The sequence below is a fragment of the Pyrgilauda ruficollis genome, unplaced genomic scaffold (assembly GCF_017590135.1).
Source record: "Pyrgilauda ruficollis isolate IOZ18807 unplaced genomic scaffold, ASM1759013v1 scaffold240, whole genome shotgun sequence".
Taxonomy (NCBI): domain Eukaryota; kingdom Metazoa; phylum Chordata; class Aves; order Passeriformes; family Passeridae; genus Pyrgilauda; species Pyrgilauda ruficollis.
The window spans coordinates 15,113-34,762 of record NW_024523649.1 but is presented as its reverse complement, the minus strand read 5'-3'; the positions used below and the strand labels follow the sequence as shown (position 1 = coordinate 34,762).

General features: G+C 37.6%; 1 protein-coding gene across 4 annotated transcripts in view; it reads left to right on the top strand.

The window, feature by feature from the left end:
* RNF38 (ring finger protein 38) overlaps positions 1-19,650 on the top strand; it is a 107,513-nt gene that overhangs the window by 75,076 nt on the left and 12,787 nt on the right. For 3 of the 4 annotated variants that reach the window (XM_041470161.1, XM_041470163.1, XM_041470164.1), the window contains 5 exons: positions 3,769-3,962; positions 8,953-9,166; positions 11,222-11,389; positions 15,196-15,366; positions 16,981-17,142. In XM_041470161.1, the coding sequence (XP_041326095.1) occupies positions 3,769-3,962; positions 8,953-9,166; positions 11,222-11,389; positions 15,196-15,366; positions 16,981-17,142 (909 nt within the window). The remainder of the gene's footprint in view (positions 1-3,768; positions 3,963-8,952; positions 9,167-11,221; positions 11,390-15,195; positions 15,367-16,980; positions 17,143-19,650) is intronic. The other variant, XM_041470162.1, reaches the window with a different exon arrangement.

The window sequence follows — 19,650 nt, the reverse complement described above, 5'->3', positions numbered from 1 at the left end:
GGGCTATGCACGAGAATACTCCTGAAGTATTAGTTTGCTTTTAAAATATAGGCCTTTTGTGGGCTACAGGATAGATGTAGTTTATTCTCTGAATTTGAGGTGGAGGGTATGTAGTAGTTTCTTGGGTTTTGCAGGACCATTAAGTAGAAATATATAGGGAGTTGGAGAACAAAATGATTTCCAGATATTTGCAGTAATTGCTTTGGTAATAATTTCCTTCTGTGATGGTTAATAATCAGTGTGTGGCTGCAGTATTTATAATTTTACTGGAAAAGGACAGTGGCAAAAACACACCTCAAACAGTCTTGTCTTGGTGAAAATACCTTGTTTTTCCCAAATAAAATGGAAAAGCTTTCAGATAAAACATTACTGCAGGAAACATATACAGAAATAGAGTAAACACTTCTAAATGGTGTTTTACAAACAGGCAAACTCTGTATTCACCTTTATACCATTACAATATTGAGAGTTTATGGGGTGCACAGAGGAGAATGACACAACTATACTATGTATGTCAGTGAAATGATAACTTTTGGGAATGTCAGTGAAATGCTGACTTTTTGGGATGAGATTATAGGTTTTAGTGGCCTGACATATGCTGCTTCTTTTACTAGTTACAGTCTGATGACTTTGTCCTGATAATGCTTTCTTTAAATATGAAGTAATCTGTATTCCTGTTCATTATACTCTTTTGGTTCAGTGTATTCTAAAGAAGGGCAGTGAGTTTATCTTTTTACTTAAAAGCTAAGTGGAGTGTTCTTGATAACTGCCTTTCAGTCTGTTCTTGTTGTGTGTTGGACATTAGAAAAATACATAGAATATGACTGGAAAAATTAGCAGTAGTCCCAGAAAATATTTTGAGTACTAACAAGAAATGATAAGAACCATTTGGGATTTTGAGACTTTTTGTCACTGTGGAAAGTATCATATATTCCACAAATAAACTACTGAAGTTAATGACCAATAATAATAATGTAGACTGAAAAAACTGTCTAAAATACTGTCAGTATGTAGTTATTCCACATGCTGATTGAAAATAACATGAAAACAAAATTATACAGCATATGTGTCTCTTATTAGCTCCTGGTACTTTCCTGCATGCTAGTATTATCTTGATACAATTTACTACATGAGAGATGGTTTCTTAATGAAAACTAAGACAAAACACCAAGGTTTGTATTGGGGTTTTTGTAGAGTCTGTTTGTAAATAAGTTGAACTTAGCTTTAGGCTACTTATTTTTCAGTACAGAAAAAGACACAGTTACATTTTAAATCTCTGTTCATGTAGTTCCAAGACATTATTTTACCTTTATTTTCTTTTTAATGGGAAACAATTTTGAGTAAAATTACTGTTGCTTACTGCAGAGGGCAGTTAGCACTTACAGAGGTGGAATTACCTGTGAGAGTTAGTAATCTGGAGTGTGATGAAGGCAAACTACTTAGCAGTTTACATCTCCACAGTCTTTGAAGTGGTGCACTCCTGATGCAACAGGAAAAAAAAATCATAGAAGAGCTGTTTTTGCAAAGTAGACTGCTTTCTATGGGGCAGGGTATATTAGTTTTAATGCTTGGGAAGGGTGTCCCATTTAAATTAGGGCCGTTGCAGTGGGAGATCCCCAGCAAAAGGCACGTATAGATTGTATTAGGACAGGAGTGGTTATTGTATTCTTTCAAGGTTTTGTTTTCTGCCAGCTTCACTAAATCCACTTTTTTTCTTCCTCCATTTTACATTTTCTTTTGTGCTTACAAAATCCCAGCATACCTAATTTACCAGCACTTTTATTACCTGTCTTCCTCTTTGAATAGGCTTAGTCATCATGGTGTAAAAAGTTAGGCCACAAATAATCCTTCTTTCACTCTTGTAGCATAGTTCCTTTTGAGATTTGTCCTTTGGCAGTGTTCTCTGAAATCTGATAAAATACGTGTTTTCACAGAAGCTGTGCTCTCAAGGCACTTACTGGGTATCTCTTCCAGTGGTTTTGGTGTTTTTTTTTTTTTTTTTTTTTTTTTTTTTTTTTTTTTGGTGTTGAGCTTCTTAGGACTAGCAACCTTCTGTCACCCTTTACCTGGACATCTACTGTCATAAACCGTCAGGTGTATACCTGCCTTTTGACCTACTTTTATCTAAAAAATTAAAGTGCGGTTGGTTAAGGAGTTCAAAAGAGATTGAGCAACAAGCAGATGCGTGCATTATCAGGCTGGTTCTCTAAGGAAGCTGACTATTTTAGATAAGATACAGTAGGGGAAAACTACAACCTGTGTTAAAGTATTTGATGACAAGAGACTGAAAAGGTCTAAAATTTTGTAAAAAATAGCCTCAAGTCAAAAAGAGGAAAAATACCTTTTGTCTCTTGAACATTTGGACAAAACTTTCCATTCTTAAAAGGTGAGTCCTTGCACTGCAAAGAATGCTGGAGTACAAACTATATGTTGATGGAAACCTACCAAGAAGCAACTAAATACAGTTCAGAAAATAAAATGCCCCAGTAAAGCTAAGAGCCAGGAGAGGTCCGGAGTCCAGTCTACAGTTAAGTCTGAAGTGAGACCTCTAACACTCCAGGGGGAGGGGACAGTTCTGGAACACAAAGCTGTTGCAGACAAGTTGTTTTCTCTGCTTCAGCTATCTACAGTTACATGCAAATGTAATTGAAATAGTGTGGTGGTGGACTGAAACTGAAGTGGTGGAGTGACTGAACAAGCTGAAGGTCAACTAAATACTACAAGTTTGCTTGCACTAGGAATTCTGTCAGAGAAGTTCATGTGATACTTGGACTCAAGGATAGTTCCAGTGGTAGTTCATGTGATTTTAGTTTTTTGTTCAGTTGCTGATCTCTGAAGTATGATGCGTAGTTTTCTATATTTTCAGTTGTCGTGTCTATTAACAGAATGATGTGTTTTAATTTTGGCAGAATATGGGGTGGAGGAGAGGGATGTTTTATTGTACTTTCTGCTGGCTTCATAGGCATTCTTATCAGGAATTCATTCTGAAGAAGAATGACAGCTCTATTTGATAGCATGGACATGCAGTGAAAGTTGTGTTCATGGCCAGCTGGGAGAACATTGCTTGGAGGTGAATGACCTTCACATCATTAGCACTGGAAATTTCAGGCACTATGTAGGCCTTGTGGAGTTTTAATGAAGTTTAAGTTTTAACTGGGGATTGATGATTTTTTTTTCAGGTTATGTGTATGAATGGTTATCATTACATGAATAACTAGAAGGATGAAGCATCTCTGTGCTGAGTTATTAGAATTAAAATTGGCTGCAATACAGAGCAAATGTCTGATTAGCTAGGTGCAGACCTGATAGGAAGGAGGTTCAATGCTGAGAGCAAGCTCTGTGTACCAGCTGCTTGCTGACTAGTACTGGTTCCATTGCTGTGAAGACTGTGTTTATACATCTTCCCATGCTTCTGTAGCCTGTAAGTGCTATGGCAGGAGGAATGTAAAATAGGTAATGCCTTGTTTTCTTCATGTTACTCTTTTCTGATTAGAGTTTTGATTTTGCATAGATGTTGGAATTTAATATTTTAGTGCTGCTAAAATATAATTTAAGTAGTAATTTTTCTAGGGGCTAGGGAATCATAAAAAAATCTTTATAAACAGAATATAAAAGTGAATACTTGCAGGTGCTAAATTTCATAGTGTCTTCAGTCATCAATGAGTCACTCTTAATGCTAGGTGCAAAGCAATACTGAAGTATGGATTGCATACTCACTCATCTGGTGGTTGGTTTTGTTTTGTTTTTGTTTTCTTTGCACCGGTGTAGAGCGAAGACAGTCCTAGTCCCAAGCGACAACGCCTTTCCCATTCCGTCTTTGACTATACCACAGCATCACCAGCCCCATCACCACCAATGCGACCATGGGAGATGACATCAAACAGGCAGCCTCCTTTGGCTCGACCCAACCAACACCACTTCTCAGGGGAACGATGCAACACACCTGCACGAAACAGAAGGAGGTAAGCAAGCTGTGTAGCTTGGGAAACAACTTGTTTTTCTTTCTGATTTTAGCTCAAGGAAGGTGTGTTTTGGGTAGCACTGACTAGATTATGCATGGTAAACATGTTAACATTTCCTTTGAGCTGTAAGATAATGCAGCTGTGACTAAAAGGCTACTGAGAGTATTTCAGGCTTGTGCAACATCTTGTAATTTATGTGAAAAGTCAGCTATAGGAAACGAGTGCTCCAAACATGTTTTATTATGAACGTAATTCTCTATTACTCTGCACTGAGGTAAAAAGCATGTAGAAAAGTGCAAGGAAAAAATCTTTCTCATCAGGGTACTTTTAAAGGTGTTAAGAATTACTCATGTAATACCATCGTTTTCATTACAGTCACAATTATTTTTGTACTTAAAACCAATCAAGATAACTATGAGAGACACCAGCTGGGGAGATGAGAAGGTTAGCATAGTGTCAAATGTTTGCTGAGGTAGGTGATTCACATGTAGTAGTAATTAGATTTTCATGTTGGTTTTAGCTTGTGGCTCATTAACTTCTCAAAGCAGAGATTGTTGAATAAGTTCCAGTGGTCATGGAAGAGAGAAATTGGAACTGGATGGATGATAGTCTAGCAAAACATGAACTCACAGATAGTTTTTGTTTTTTGTTTTAAATTTTGGTTAAACACATTATCCAAAACAGAAGCTTTCATTGCCTCACATTCTGCCTCAGTAATACTGAGTCATCTTATGCAAGTTAAAACACACAGTCTCTGTTTTCTTCTAAAAAATGTTTTAGCTTGGTTTGTACTTAAAAAAAAAAGTGTCTGTCCCTTTTTCATTAATAAGAAATTTAGGCTTGAGATTTATTTAGCTAGTTTTCTCCACATTCCACAAATCAAATTTGTCAACAATGATCAGCCAGTAGTTTTGAAACAAGAGAGCTTAGAGTATGCTAGTTTTGTATCTTTGCTTCAACTTTATGAATTTGAAAGCCTTCACGAAGTCAGTGGCATGTAAAAAATGCAGCTCTCATTGCAGCTTATCAGACTTAGGAAAGAGGTTAAATTGTGAACTTAAAAAGGTTGTTGTGAAGACAGATCAGACCTTTCGTATAGTTTGGTACAAGAATGCTCTGTTAGGAGCATTTGATTGACAAAATTATCTTGACCTCATACATTTTGAACTGAGATGCCTAGATTCTGTGCATTCAGTCATTTTTGTTTGGTGTCCAGTCAGCTTACACAAATTTCTTTGCAGTGTTCATTAACATCTGCAGAATTAAACAGCGTGCTTAATGAACTATCTGGCTAGCTGTCTAGCTACATGCTAGACAGCAGAATCTAGACAGTTTGGATATACTGTGGGATGGAGAATAAGAATGGAAATGTGTAAGGGCTGAATGTGCATGGGACAAGTGTCTTGCCGTTCAGATGCAGTCAAGTGCTAATGAAGTAGTAGCCTGTGGCTTTTTGCAAGTAAGCCACTTGCAAAGAGGGAGACCCTCCTTGCAAAGCCATCTTCAGTCTGACAGGAACTGTTAGGATGGCTGCAGCTTTATGAACACAAGCATTACTCTTTCCAGAGTCAGCTTGCCTGCTCCTGGTAATATCACAAGTTTTTGCTCTAATCAGAGACACCTGAATGTGTCAGTACTTTGTTTCCCTGCACTTGAGTCAGGGCATTTTTTAGCTTGGGTGCAGTGTTGCATTTGAGCTAGCTCCTTGTCAGTTCCACAGCAGCGTTGCACCTAGTTTCTTCTAGAACCAGGATTTTTAGGGAGAATAATACATACATGTCTGTTGTTTTCCAGGAGTCTTTCTGAGTCTTAAGAGTGCTCTGGAGTCATGCCAGAACTAATAGCCATTCTCATAGATCAAAAGCTTGAGTCCTTAATATCATTGTGAGTGCACCTGTTATTAATGCTTTAGGTGAGGTTATGCCTATGCTTTTGAAGCATATTTTTTGTTTTCCCTGCTTTGTTGTCTCTTCTTATTGCAGAATGGTGTCAGAGTTCACCAGGTTTTCAGGTTAAGATAAGATGAAAGGTGAACTCCAGCTGCAAACGGTCACTGAGCTCAAGGAAACAGGCTAGGGCAAGTGCAGGCAAAACCTTTGAAGTGTGTCTAGTGTGGACATCACTGCCTTAGTATCATCAGCATTAACTCCTTCATCCTACCAGTTGACTCCTGTTGGTGAGAACAGTCAGTCTTGGGTATTTTTATTACCTGGTTTGTTTGGGTTTTTTTTTCATTACCCACCTTACTATTTTGACCTTTCCTCTTGGTATCAGTGATTTTGTACTGTGCCTAACACAAGAGTGCCCCAATTTGTTGTGGTTTTTTATTCTGATTCATTGTAAGCAAACAAATACTGCATTAATAAAGATAGCCTTCTGGTGTGAATTTGCAGAAAGATTATTTTTGTCTAGATACGTATAGTACAGATAAATTATGAATGTAAAATGTAGTGCATACCTATGTGAAACAGAGAAGGCCATTCCAATTTATCAGTCATTGTGAAATGGGGGGGTCTGTACCATTGCTGTGCCTTACCGTTCATCTGTGCTTCCTTTCCTCCTTGTCTTGAATGTAATTCTGAACTAAAGGGATTCAAGAATGTCTTACTGCAAAGAAATCACATTTGTTAGAAATACTAAGATCTGCACATACTAACTTTGCAGTCATGGATACCTTTTGATGGCTGTTCTTACCTGAGGGTAGGAATTCCTGCAATTTTTTCACCATTTTCATCCTGTCTCTTTGTTTTAACCTGGCATTTACGTATTTATACTGTGCATGTAGCAACAGAGGATTTTTTGGTGACTGTTTTCAAAGACTTCAAGCACAAATTCATTACTAAAGTTTAATAATAGTTTAGACCCCTGTCTTGTCTTGACAATTATTCTGAAGTAATTTCCAATAATTCAGAAGCTAATAAAGCTATGTATCCAGATGTTCTGAATTTTGCTGACTGAAAAGATAGTATATTTATAATTCTGCACAGAAAAAAAATCCAGCTTTGCTTTTTTCCAGAGAATGATACTTGTTCATTCATTTTAAAAGACACTCCAGTACTTTTGCTAGTCTTTGTTGGCTTTTTCATAATTCTGGGTTCATGGAAAAGTAAAACCAGGCCATTTAACCAAGACAGAGGCAAGACTAGTTTTATGAGAACTACCACGTCTAAGAAGCCACCTTGTCTAAGTGCTGGCAGCAGTTAAGAGAATTCCTGTTCTTCTGAAGCACTGGTGCTGTCTTTTGTAACTTTCCTCTATTTTTGGAGCTTTTCCAAAGAAAAATCCTCACACAGGTATTTTTATGTTAAAGTATTCAGGCCTTTTCTGTTTCATAGCAGGAAATAGCAAATTTAAAACAAATGAGCACTCCAAACAGTAGAACATCTTCTGCATTACTAGTTCTATGATTAGAAATTATATATGCCAATTTTACCTAACAAGAATGTAGCAGTTGTATCATATTAGTAATAAAAATAATAATACAGAATGCAGCAAAAACTTCAGGAAAGAAAACTGGATTTAAAATACTTTAGTCAGAACTAAAATTTAGGTTCTCAGTGGTTAGAAGAAAACACAGCTTGTATGTTCTGCAATGGTAGTTTATAAAAATAAAGGTGGCTATGCATTTTTATATTTGTTTGGGTTTCTCTTTGCCTGGCCTTATGCCTTCTGTCTGACCCGTTGAGAATTACCATTTGTTTCAGTTTTAAGAGAGGCAATAGTGTCAAAAATATCTGTAAGGGAGGGTAGAAAAATAGTGGCTTGAGACGTATCATATGGTCACAGTTGCATCTGGGTAGCTGGTGATGTGGTCACACTTTACCTGAGTATGTCTGTTTCATGCGGCACAAAAGTTGAACTCGGCCTGAGAAGTATGTGGGATTTGCCAACAAGGTTCCAGGTTTATATGATTTGTATTTGGTAGTAGCAGAAGTTCTGTTCCATGCAGTTGGAGACTATGTGTTCTAGTAATGAACACAGATTGTTGTTGTCTCTTCTCTGCAGTTTAGGTCCTTTAGCCTGTTTCATAAATGGGAAACCATTTCACCCCATGTAGCTTTAATATGCTGTTGCTTCTGTGACCTGTAACTTGTGTGTGTTGTGGAGATTGGAAGGCATGTGCCAAAAGTACTGCAAGATCATTTTGTGCTTCAGTGCTTTCCCCTTCCAAATAAATGAGAAGTGACTTGTTCAGAACTTCTCATAGTGAGTTTATCACATATGTGTGCATCATTTTCTGAGTGCTGAACCTGAGCCAGTAGTCTCTGATTTCTAGAAGTTTTGGCTCAAGGTAATTGCAGCTCTACTCAGAACTTGCACACAATTATATAAGAATACATAATCAAATCCTACACCTGTAGATCAGTTGCTCAAGCAGGTATATACTGTGGTCTGTCTACAGAAGTTCTCCACTCTGGAAAAGAAACAATACCACAATCATAATTTCCTGGGACCTCCTGGAGAGAATTTTAGAATGCACTCAGTTATGTAGTGAACATGTGAGAGCTAAAAAATTAATTTGTTTCAAAGAAGTCTACTGCTTTGTCTGCTGTCACTAACAAGCAGTTATTCTGTGGTATGGTTGAAACAAAGACCCTGGGGAAATCTGTGATCATTTAATAAAGGATTTTTACCTAGATAGAATAAAGGCATGGGAATATTGTGAAGATTGCTGTCTTGACTTTTGAGCATTACTGTGGCAATCCAAGTCATTTTTTTAACAAGGTAATATTTACATAGGAGTTCTCCTCTTGATTTCCCTAGCAGTATTAAGTTATGCTCTGTTAAGCATTTCCATCCTGAAAAAAGTGTAATTTTAAGGATTCTTGCAGTTCCTTCAGTAAAAACTTTTATTCCAATCTAATAAACTTGTTCCAGTAAAATTTTCCCGTTTAAAAAATTCCTTGATATTTGATTCTCTTGAGGTTTTAGTTATTAAGAAGGATTTATGTCATTTATATAACCTCTGATTTTTTAAATGCATTTCCAGTCCTCCTGTTCGACGTCAGAGAACAAGGAGAGATCGTTTGTCTAGACATAATTCCATAAGCCAGGATGAAAACTATCACCATCTCTCCTATGGACAGCAGCAAGCAATAGAAGAGCCTCGAGCCTTTCGCCCACCGAATGTATCTCCTCGTATGTTGCACCCAGCTGCTCACCCACCACAGCAGAATGCAGTGATGGTTGACATTCATGATCAGGTAAAATCTTTAGAGCACAATCAGAAGGCTGTTCAAGAGGTGGTGTTTAGTTGTGAGGGTTTTTCCCACCATTTTAAAGATCCCTCTCCTCACCAAATAATCTCATCTCATGATTGACAGTGAAAGTCACAGAGCACTAATTTCTATTTGACTTCTTACAGAGTGATGTTTTTGTTGAATATTATGTGTATGAAGCATTGTAGTAGGCAGTGAAAAAAACCCCAAAAAGTTCACACTTTTAATAAAGATTGATACTTAACAATTCATACTTAAAAATTTGTCAATACATGAATTGGCATATTTCTCTGTGTCTGTCTCAAACCTTTTATTTTGCTTTTGTAATTAGTTCCTTGCAATAAAGATGTGTTATGATACTTATTAATTATGTATTCTATTTCAATGAAATCCTTCACCTTAGCTTAGGAGTCATTAAATAGTTAAAATGTATTATTTAGAGGTAGAATTCACAATGCCTGTAGTTGGTTGTCTACATAGCAGCAGAACTCACAATAGTTTTGTTGTATAACTAAATGAACCCTCCAAGCCTAATCAACTACTCCTTAAATTATATGAAAAAATTATATTTGAGTTGGTCCAGAAAGTAAATAATTCCTCTCTGTGACAGCACTATGTATAGAATTCTGTAACTGAGGACCTGTAAAAGAAGATCTGATAATGCTCTTGCTTTATGTTGTAAGCTCATGACCAGTCTGGCTGAACAGTTTTCCATTCCACTGCCAAACACTGTTTGTGGTCAGATGTATTTTCAGACTGACTGAGGTCTTAACGGTGCTACTTTCCAATTCGGGGGCATGAACATTTTGAGAAGTCCCTTATTTATTATTATTATGAGCAACAAACATTCCAGGATCACATATAGCATTGCACTTATGCCCAGCTTTTTGCAGCAGAGCCAGAACTGGTTCAAGTTCAGTATCTTTCCTGAGCCTGGTTTTTGTCATTATTGATGTTTGAGATTTAACCTGTGTTCATTCATCTGTGTTCTATTTTGATTTCTTTATCTGGCTGTACACTACCAGTTTGGTAGTTTAGCTCTTTTTGCTCATTCTCACCTTTGTGAGGAGCTGTTCCTGTTCTGTTTTAAATAAGAAGGTTCTGTTTTGGCTGATCATGAAGGAGGAGAGAGATTTCAATTAATCTGTGTCAAAGTAATTAATAATTACTTTCAGTTAATCTGTGCTGCCTGACTCTTAAGCCTTTTCAATTTTATTAGAGCATGAAAATAGATTGTTCAGTTAAACGATCGTTCAGTGTTAAAAAATTCCAACAAAACCAACAACAAAATTTTAAGCAAATAAACATCCCATGTGGTTTCTAGGTGCAGAATACCTTTGGATCTTGGTTTGATGATTAAATTTTACGGATTGCCACTAGTTAGAAAATTGGGTTACATGGTTTCTTAATATGAATCTGGACAGTTAGGGTCTGCTGCCTCTTAGTCATGTTAACTTTCCCTTTTCAGCTTTCTAGTTAGCTGTTCTGTTACTTAAGTTAGGAGTTTAGCTTAAATGCTGGCCTGAAAGCGAATCAACAGACTGGTCTCTTAGGAAGAAAGAAAATCTGGAAAATTGTTTTGTTGTTTAACAGTACAAGTCTCTTGAATTAATACTGAATCAGTCCCTTCAGAACTGAAAAAATTCTTGAGCTGCTTTTAGATTAGCTTTTTATGTGGGAGTTACCACCTTCTTATTTCATAAGAAGGTTGATTTCATAATTAACCTGGGGGAGAGAAGGAAGAGTAGGCAGACTTAATAGTCTGACATCCTTCTGAGTGTCTAAGGTGCCACTGAAGTTTTAACATGTTAAGCTGAGAGATCCCTCTTGCCCAGAAATTCTGATCAATAAATAACATTCCATTGATTAAAACATTTTAATGAACAGAAATTATAACCATACACCTCCTGTTACACTTCCTTTGTGAATGTATTATTTTTCTCATCTGAAAATAAAAGCTTGTTATTTTACTGTGCTGTACAACAGTGTTAAGACTTTACTGTAAGTTATTAAATACATTTTGTTTTCCTTTTGCTGCAGATCCATCAGGGCACAGTTCCTGTTTCATACACAGTGACAACTGTAGCTCCACATGGGATACCACTTTGCACAGGCCAGCACATTCCAGCCTGCAGCACTCAGCAGGTCCCAGGGTGCTCAGTGGTTTTCAGTGGCCAGCACCTTCCAGTTTGCAGTGTGCCTCCCCCAGTAAGTAGGTCTCTCTAACTACACCAGCTTCAATCTGTTTTTCTAGTACAAATCTAAAAGGTCTTACACTATACTATGTGCAGCGTCTAGTGAACAGTTTTGATGTTGGTATAGTGTTGGTCTCTGCCAGCAGTGTGTAACTTTGCTTTTCCTCTGGTGCTTTCTGTGACATGAATAAGCCTGTGTGGCACTGAAACAAAACCCTTGATATGACCCATCTATTTCTTTAGGTTGCCCATTGAAGAGTAAGGGTAATTTATGTTTATCATGCCCAGGTATCATTTATTCCCATGAGAGGCAAAAAGGTCTGCAGCATGGTGCTGGCAAGTCCGGAGTATTTGTGAGAATCAGTTCCTTACCTGTCAAATTGGTGAAAATCTGTTACCTAATCTGGTGTGTATCCCTGAGGCAGCATGAGAGACAGGCTTTTTCTTCTCTTTAGTGCTGGTGGTAGTGGAACAAAGCAATCTCAGAATAACTACCCAGAGACTGGAACAATACTTACATAGTAAATTCAGCAAGGAAAAAAGCAACATGTCCTAAGAAACAACAGAGAAAAATCTGAAACTGTATTGGGCCTTAGGTATATCCATCCAACGCGTACTAGTAATTTTACCCTATGCTTTGAATAGGTATATTATCTGTGCAAATCATAAAAGGCTTTGTAATTCAACAATGCAGTTGTCCTTTTAATACATATAGGAGTAAAGCTCTGTTTTTTGTTTTGAATGTACAGCAGTTAATCAAGTGTGTTGGGAGAATAGATCCAGTACCAATGAATATAAACAGTTAGATTTCTGTAGAATCAGCAGGCAGACTTTATGCTTTCTTCTGTTAAACCATAAAATTGAGGAATAGTTTTAAGTTAAGAGGGGACTCTGGAGGTTGTCTGGTGGTCACCTGCTGTAGTACCAACTTCCAAGTATGGAGATTTCATAATGCCTCTTAAGTTTCTGCTTCAGCGTTTGACTGTCCTTGTGATGAAGAATTTCCTCTGTATGTCTGGTTGAGTTTTCTTTGTTGCATCTTGGTTCCATTGGTCTTGGTGCTCTTTCACTTTGCTTCTTGAGGAGGTCTTGGATTCTTCCTGTCCACTCTCAGGAAGTAGTTAGACACAGGAGTAAGGTATTTGCTTACTTTTCTCTTTTTAAAGAACAAGTCTAGTTCTGCCACCTCTTTTATGCAGTTCTCTCCAAGTCACTGGTCATCGTGACTTTCACAAAAACCTGGTCATTGTGTGTGTTTGGCACTGGCACGCCCAAAACTGGGCCCAGGAATTGAGAAATGTCACAGTTTCTGAATGGAGGGGCAGAATCACTTCACTAGTTTCACCAGTTGCTTTCTTAGCCATGCATGCCATACGCCTTTTTTGCTGAGTACACTACGGGTGTTACGTACATGTCCACCTCACTTTTTTTTCTGCAAATCTGGCTGCAACCAATTAGTTTCAGAGTGTCCTGATCCATGGAGTTACTCTTTTCCAGTGCCATACTTCACATTTGACTTTGAACTTTAAACAGTTCCTGTTGGCCAGTTTCTCCAGCCTATAAAAATATATTTCAAGGTAGCACGTGCCTTCCAGCATGTCACCTTGCTCACCAGCTTCATCTATGAACTTCCCAGTTTCCTTTTGTTATTTTCACAATACTTGTCTATCTCACTGTGTGCATAACTATGAGGTAAACAAATGCCATTTATTAAATACCTTCATCAGTTTTAAAAGTTCTTCAAAGACCAAGATGGCATCCAGAGGGACATGGACAAGCTTGAGAAATTGGCCCATGTGAAATCTCATGAATTGTGACAAGACCAAACACAAAGTGCTGCACCTGGGTTGTACCAGCACAGGCTGGGGATGAGCAGATGGAGAGCAGCCCTGAGAGAAGGACTTGGGGGGGCTGGTGGCTGAGAGGCTGGACATGACCCAGCCATGAGCACTGCCAGCCCAGAAAGCCAAACGTGTCCTGGGCTGCATCCAAAGCAGCATGGGCAGCAGGGGAGGGAGGGGATTCTGCCCCTCTGCTCTGCTCTGCTGAGAGCCCACCTGGAACCCTGCACCCAGCTCTGGGGGCCCAGCACAGAGAGGACATGGACCTGCTGGAGTGAGTCCAGAGGAGGGACATCAACATGATCAGAGGGATGAAGCACCTCTCCTGTGATGAAAGGCTGAGAAAGTTTGGATTGTTCAGCCTGAAAAAGAGAAGGCTTTGGGGTACCCTAATTCCAGTACTTGGAAGGGAGCCTACAAGAATGGTGGACCGAGACTTTACAAGGGCATGTAGTGACAGAACAAGATGGGGAATAGCTTTAACTGAAAAAGGGTAGGTTTAAATTAGATATTAGGAAAAAAATTCTTTACTGTGAGGATGGTGAGGCACTGGAAACAGGTTGCCCAGAAAAGTTATGGCTGCCGCTTCCATGAAAGTGTTCAAGGCCTGGTTGGATGAAGCTCTGAGCAACCTGGTCTAGTGAAAGGTGTACCTGAGCATGGCAGGGGGTTTGGAACAAAATGATCTTTAAGGTGCCTTCCAGTCCAGGTATGATATTTCCAAACTGAAGAACTTTTTTTAAAGCTTGAATGAATAAACAGATAATTTTCATTTCTTTCTGCTTGTAAATCAGTGGTGCATCATTTGCTCTAACTTTAAAAAGTGACATGGGCATAGCACAAATCAAACATTTCCAAACATATATAGGAGCTATGGTAATCTTTACCATAAAATGTAAAACCCTATTTCAATGTTTCCCAAAGAATCTCATGTTTTGAAGAAGACTCTGCAAATTTATCTTCAGCTATTTCAGAGTTTTCAGTATAGTAAAATACAATAAAAATGTATTATAACCATGGAAACACTTGTTTTATGATACTTGTTTTTTATAAAAATGATGTAGTAACTGAGGGAAAAGAACAGTCAGTCAATATGTAAATGCATGCTGAGTGACATTACTAATAAGAAAAAAAAAGAGATCAAAACAGGGTAATCTTTCTTTTCAGTATTTGATAATGAATATCTTAATTAAATGCTCTTGTAATTGTTAAAAGTGTAAAAGAAATGCCTGACATTCTCATAACAGATCAAAGCGCAACAAAAAAGAGATTGCAGGTTCCTTGCTCCTTCATATATAAAGGTGGAAGTAAAACTGAGCAATGCCAGAAAGTACATTCCTTTTCCCCTGAAGTGCTTTTATCATTTTATTGTTTGAACATTAGTGCCAAAAGTTGCTTTTTGGTCAGGTATTTAAAGGAGGAAAGAAAAAGAGCTATTTCCTGTAGTATCTGTCACTAGGGAGCTGCTTTTAGAGCATAGGACTCACCCAAAAGTACAAAACAAAGCAGGCTGTATAAATTATTCATAGTACATGAGGTAACAGAGGTCTTTAGGCACAGTCTGACAGCTGAGTCCCTCACCTGGATCTAGAGCTTATAGTGCTTGCAAGATGATTGCTTTGGCATATTGTTTTGATGATAATGTGTGGAGAAAAATAAAATTAACTAGAATAACTGTATCTGTTCATCACTTAGGAGCCTGTCTAGTCCTGGAGTATTGAAAATCCAGTCTCCTGGTGACCTCATGAGCCCGTAGCAGATGTCATACTATGCTAGTTCTAGAGTGTGTTCTGTAGTAATCACTGTTCTTTGGATATTTGAATGAGTTATTATTTATGTGTATTTTAGAGGCTTTTACAACAAGGCTAAAGAACTGTTCTGTTACAATTATATCTCTCCATAATAAATACATAGAATATTGAACACTGTGTAGGGAATGTTTGTGCTACAAAAATGTATTGTCTTCATTTTATTTCAGATGCTTCAGGCGTGCTCAGTTCAGCATCTACCTGTACCATATGCAGCATTTCCACCCCTCATCTCTAGTGACCCATTCCTTTTGCATCCTCCTCATATCTCTACACACCACCCTCCTCACTTACCTCCTCCAGGACAGTTTGTTCCTTTCCAAGCACAACAGTCACGGTCGGTAAGTAATGCTTCTTACCCCATCTCAGTAGAACTGGTGGGCTGGATGGGCACATAGTACTGATACCTGATAGAGGAAACAAGGATTTTCTTTCAGATTGTAGCCGCTTGGTATGAAGATGAAAAAATACTTCTGAGGTTCAGTGTTACACTTCAGATTTTGTCATTGCCTGTGATGTTTGTCCATACGTTTTTACTTCTCTCAGAAAGATGGGTATTTCCTTCACCATCAGGTATTTCTTTCCCACTAAGCAGAATAGAATCCAGAGGAGGTTGTGTAAGCATAGTAGGTATCACAGAGAAAAAAGCACAAGAGTGTTGCTTTTATTACATATTTCTTCTGTACTACTTCTTGATTAATTTTTAAATAACCAGTCCTTTTCATAGGACATTTTCTTTACACTTACGAAAGTTACTGATATTGCTTAAGCAGATTTAGCTTAGTGAAATGGACTATGCAAACATGGGAAAATGTGACCCTGTTTTGGATTTAGGGGGAAATCAGGTTTACAGTTCTGGCCTGCCATTCTTTCTGTGTGGTTATCTGAGTACTTTACCCATTTGTTTGTCCCAAGTGAGTAGAAGATGCAGATATTTCAGTAACACAGAAATAGGATATAGCTTTATTACTGCAAACACTGCTGAGACTCCTTCATGCCATGTCTCTGGTGTGGATAGGATTGTAATCACTTCATTACAGTGATGGGAGAACAGTTTCCATCATCCTGACAAAGTGTTTTTTTTTTTGTGGTAGAAATCTTTGTGAGACTTAGCTTTAGAAAATTCATGGACTCAAGTTTTACCTTGAGTTGCTTACTTAGGTTTTTAACTAGGCTGGCCTGTCTCCTTTCAGCTCTGCCAAAAAGCTAGCATTACAGTGGTGTAAGAATGTCTTGTTCTATATAACAGGAAAGTAGTATATTCCTTTGATTGTACAAGTTGGCTTTCTTAGCTGAATCTTGAAATGGTGGAATTCAGTGTCAATAACAGAATGGTGTTTTTGTGAAACAGTGAGAATTCCTGCTTGTTTCTTGGGCACTTTTGAACCTGACTAATGTAATAGATTTGACTAGCAACAAAACCAGTCTGGTATCCCATGCTTCTGAAACCTCAGAACTGCTTGTTAGGACTGCTTGCATGACCCTCCTAGGAAAGCATCTGCTTGCTTTCTGGGTATCATTATCAGTTTCATCTACTGGAACCACCATGATTCCCCTCCACTTTTTAATTTTTCTGGCACAATTTCAGTTCTTGTCTATGGTTGTTTATTTTTTTCTCTCGCATAGTTATACAGTGAGAGCAGCCTGGCAAGAAGGAGAACAAATATTTGTCCTGAAAAATGCAAGATACAGGAAATTACAGCCACTTCTATATTTGCTAGATCGCATAAATTCCTGGTCTATAAGCATGGCTAGCTGGAAAAGGTGAATTTATATCGAATGTGTAGTGTTGTCTTTGCTTTCTTGGGTAGTGTTAATGATCTAGGAATTGCTCACAGTGTTACTATAAAGTTGATCACAGCAGCACAGAATATACAGCTGGGACTGCAGTGCTTTATTGGGGAAAAAAAATTCATCTCTTATTGCAACAAAGACTATCTCTGGTTTTTTTGTAGCCACTTCAAAGGATAGAAAATGATGTAGAATTGCTCGGAGAACATCTTCCTGTAGGAGGTTTTACATACCCTCCCTCAGCCCATCCACCAACGTTGCCTCCCTCAGCTCCTCTTCAATTCTTAGCCCATGATCCATTACACCAGGAGGTGTCATTTGGAGTAGTAAGTATTGTTTTCTATGCTATATTCTCTTTCACACTGCATTGACATTCTTGATCTTTATTCTGTAGTACATTTTGTTGAAAAGTCACACTTTTGCAATCATATTCCATTATTGGAATAGCTGCATATTGTGGTATTTTCTTTAAGCCTAAGTTAATCAAGTTAAGGGTAATTTAATGACTCCAACAAATTACTTCCAGTAACATTATCTGCAGAGTGCATTAGCATTTACTTAGAAAACTTTCCATGCTGTCACATAGTCCAGGACTTCTATTGCAGGTATCGCTTAGTACAGTTCAGAAGAACTGTTGTAACTTTTAGTTAATTCTTCATCATATGTTGAGTTTCCACAGCTCAGGAAAGCCAGAATGCTTTAAAAACAGTTCTCTGCAAGCAGTTGTAGAGTGCTTCCATAATTTAGACTACACCATATATTATAAAGATAGCCATGTTATAAAGCTGGATTTAACTCAGCTTTTGGGGGATAAATATGCAGTTCAACTACAGCAGCACAAAATAAAATTAAAAGTGGTGCAAGATAAAGTCTGTGTTGAATTTTGTTGAATCATGTGCTTCTGTGGTGTGTCCAGTGGTGCTACTTCTGGGATCTTTGCCTTGTACTTCAGTCTGCAATTATACTAGTCCTGAGATGTGTCAGGGTTTTGTTGTTGTTTGTTGTGGTTGTTTTGTGCTGGTCACTTCTTAAAAAAAAAACCAGAATACCCCCTCTCCTGCCTGTGTGCCTGGGAGAAATAGCTAGATCCCAAGTTTAGGTGCTGAAATTTTTATTGTTTGACATGTACATCAAGTTGTCAGTGGTTTTAGGGGCATATTGTTATTTAAATTTTAAATAATAATTAAATGTTAGGCCCTGCACTGCAGAATATACAGATACCTTGTCTTCAATTATTCTTATTGAAATCACAGAACCTAGTCAAATGGTTGCTTGCAGTTTTCATAAAGATTCGAGTAATGTCCACCATTTGAAAAAGTGATCAACTTACTCCTAATCTAAAGGTGTACTTTCAGTGAAATTTTCAGGCACTATGAGACACTCTGGAGTCCGGGACACTTGAAAGCTTCCATAAACTGCTTGTATTTTATTCAGTATGCTTGTTAGATGAAGTAATCTAATCATCTATGTTTTGCTTGGAGTCAGACTTCTTCAATTTTAGGTTTGGTTGTTAAAGTAGATAGGGAAATAGTAACTATTTTCTGCAGATTGTCGCATTTGTCCTCTCTGCTGCTTCAGCTGTGTTGTTTATTCCTAAGGAGTAGAATAGAGATACATTACCAGTGACCATGTGCCCTTTTATAAAGTAATACTAAATCTTTATAAAGCTTTATTTGCATTTATGTACATTGGAATGGAGTAAATGCATTTCTGATTCTTTTTCATTCAGTGAACACAACACTTTCTAATAATAGTGATTTGGGATTGTAGAATTCACAAAGCAGTAAAATTAATATTTCATGTCTAGTTTGAGACTTCAACCAAAAGGAACCTGGCTCTTTTGTATTGTTCTTATATTAATATGTTCATATTCATATGAATTTGAACATTAATTAATTTCATGTATGACCGTGGCTACCTAATGTTTCTATTATAAAATTAGGGGATTTTAGGTTAGTCATTGAGAGTGTTGGGCTCTTGTGCTTTCAAATTTCAAACATGTAAGAAGAAAAACGTGTTAGCAAAGGCTTAGAGTGTTCTTTTTTTTCAAAAAAAATAAGTCTTAAGGCCTTCAAATATGAATTTAATAGGGATACATAAATTTTGTAGAAAATTCAAAAACATTTGTTATAGAAAATACAAAAACATTTTAGTGAAAGATGACAAAAAGTGCCCTGATTTATCCATGGAATTAATGCATTGAAACTTGGGCTTGAGTGTCTCTCTATGTGTGGTCCAGCTGCAGAAACTGTACTAATTAAACCTTCTACATACACCTGAGAGGCTTCAAGCCTTTAAGTCTAAATATAAGTATATACCGCTGCTTAAAAGTTAGAGGTTTTCTAAAGAGATTTTTTTTAAAAAAATTCTCACTTTAAAAGAGTTTTTTAAGGGCTTCTTTACTCTAAACTGCTTATGCACAGGCCTGCATAATAGTGCCTGGGCCTTTTATATTTAGAAGAGGTTCAGCAATTCATGTCCTGTTTCCCAAAGTATACTGACTGTAGACTAAACACACAGGAACTTGTAGGGATTTCTGTTGTATATTACCACTTTTTCACATTAATTGGTATGATTGTATATTATAGATGGGAATAGTAATTTCAAATTGAGGCTGAGATTCTGTTGGATTTTAGCAGAGGCTGAAATTTTTAAACAATGCTTTATTGAAAGTGGATTTCATTATTTCATTCTTGATTAAGAATAGAAAATGTCGAATCAGGGGCTCACAGACTGGATAAGGTTGGAAGGGAGGTCATTGGTCAAGCAGGGCCACCTGAAACCTGAAACACCACTCAAGAAAACTGCAGACCTGTTTCATAAGCCAAAGACGC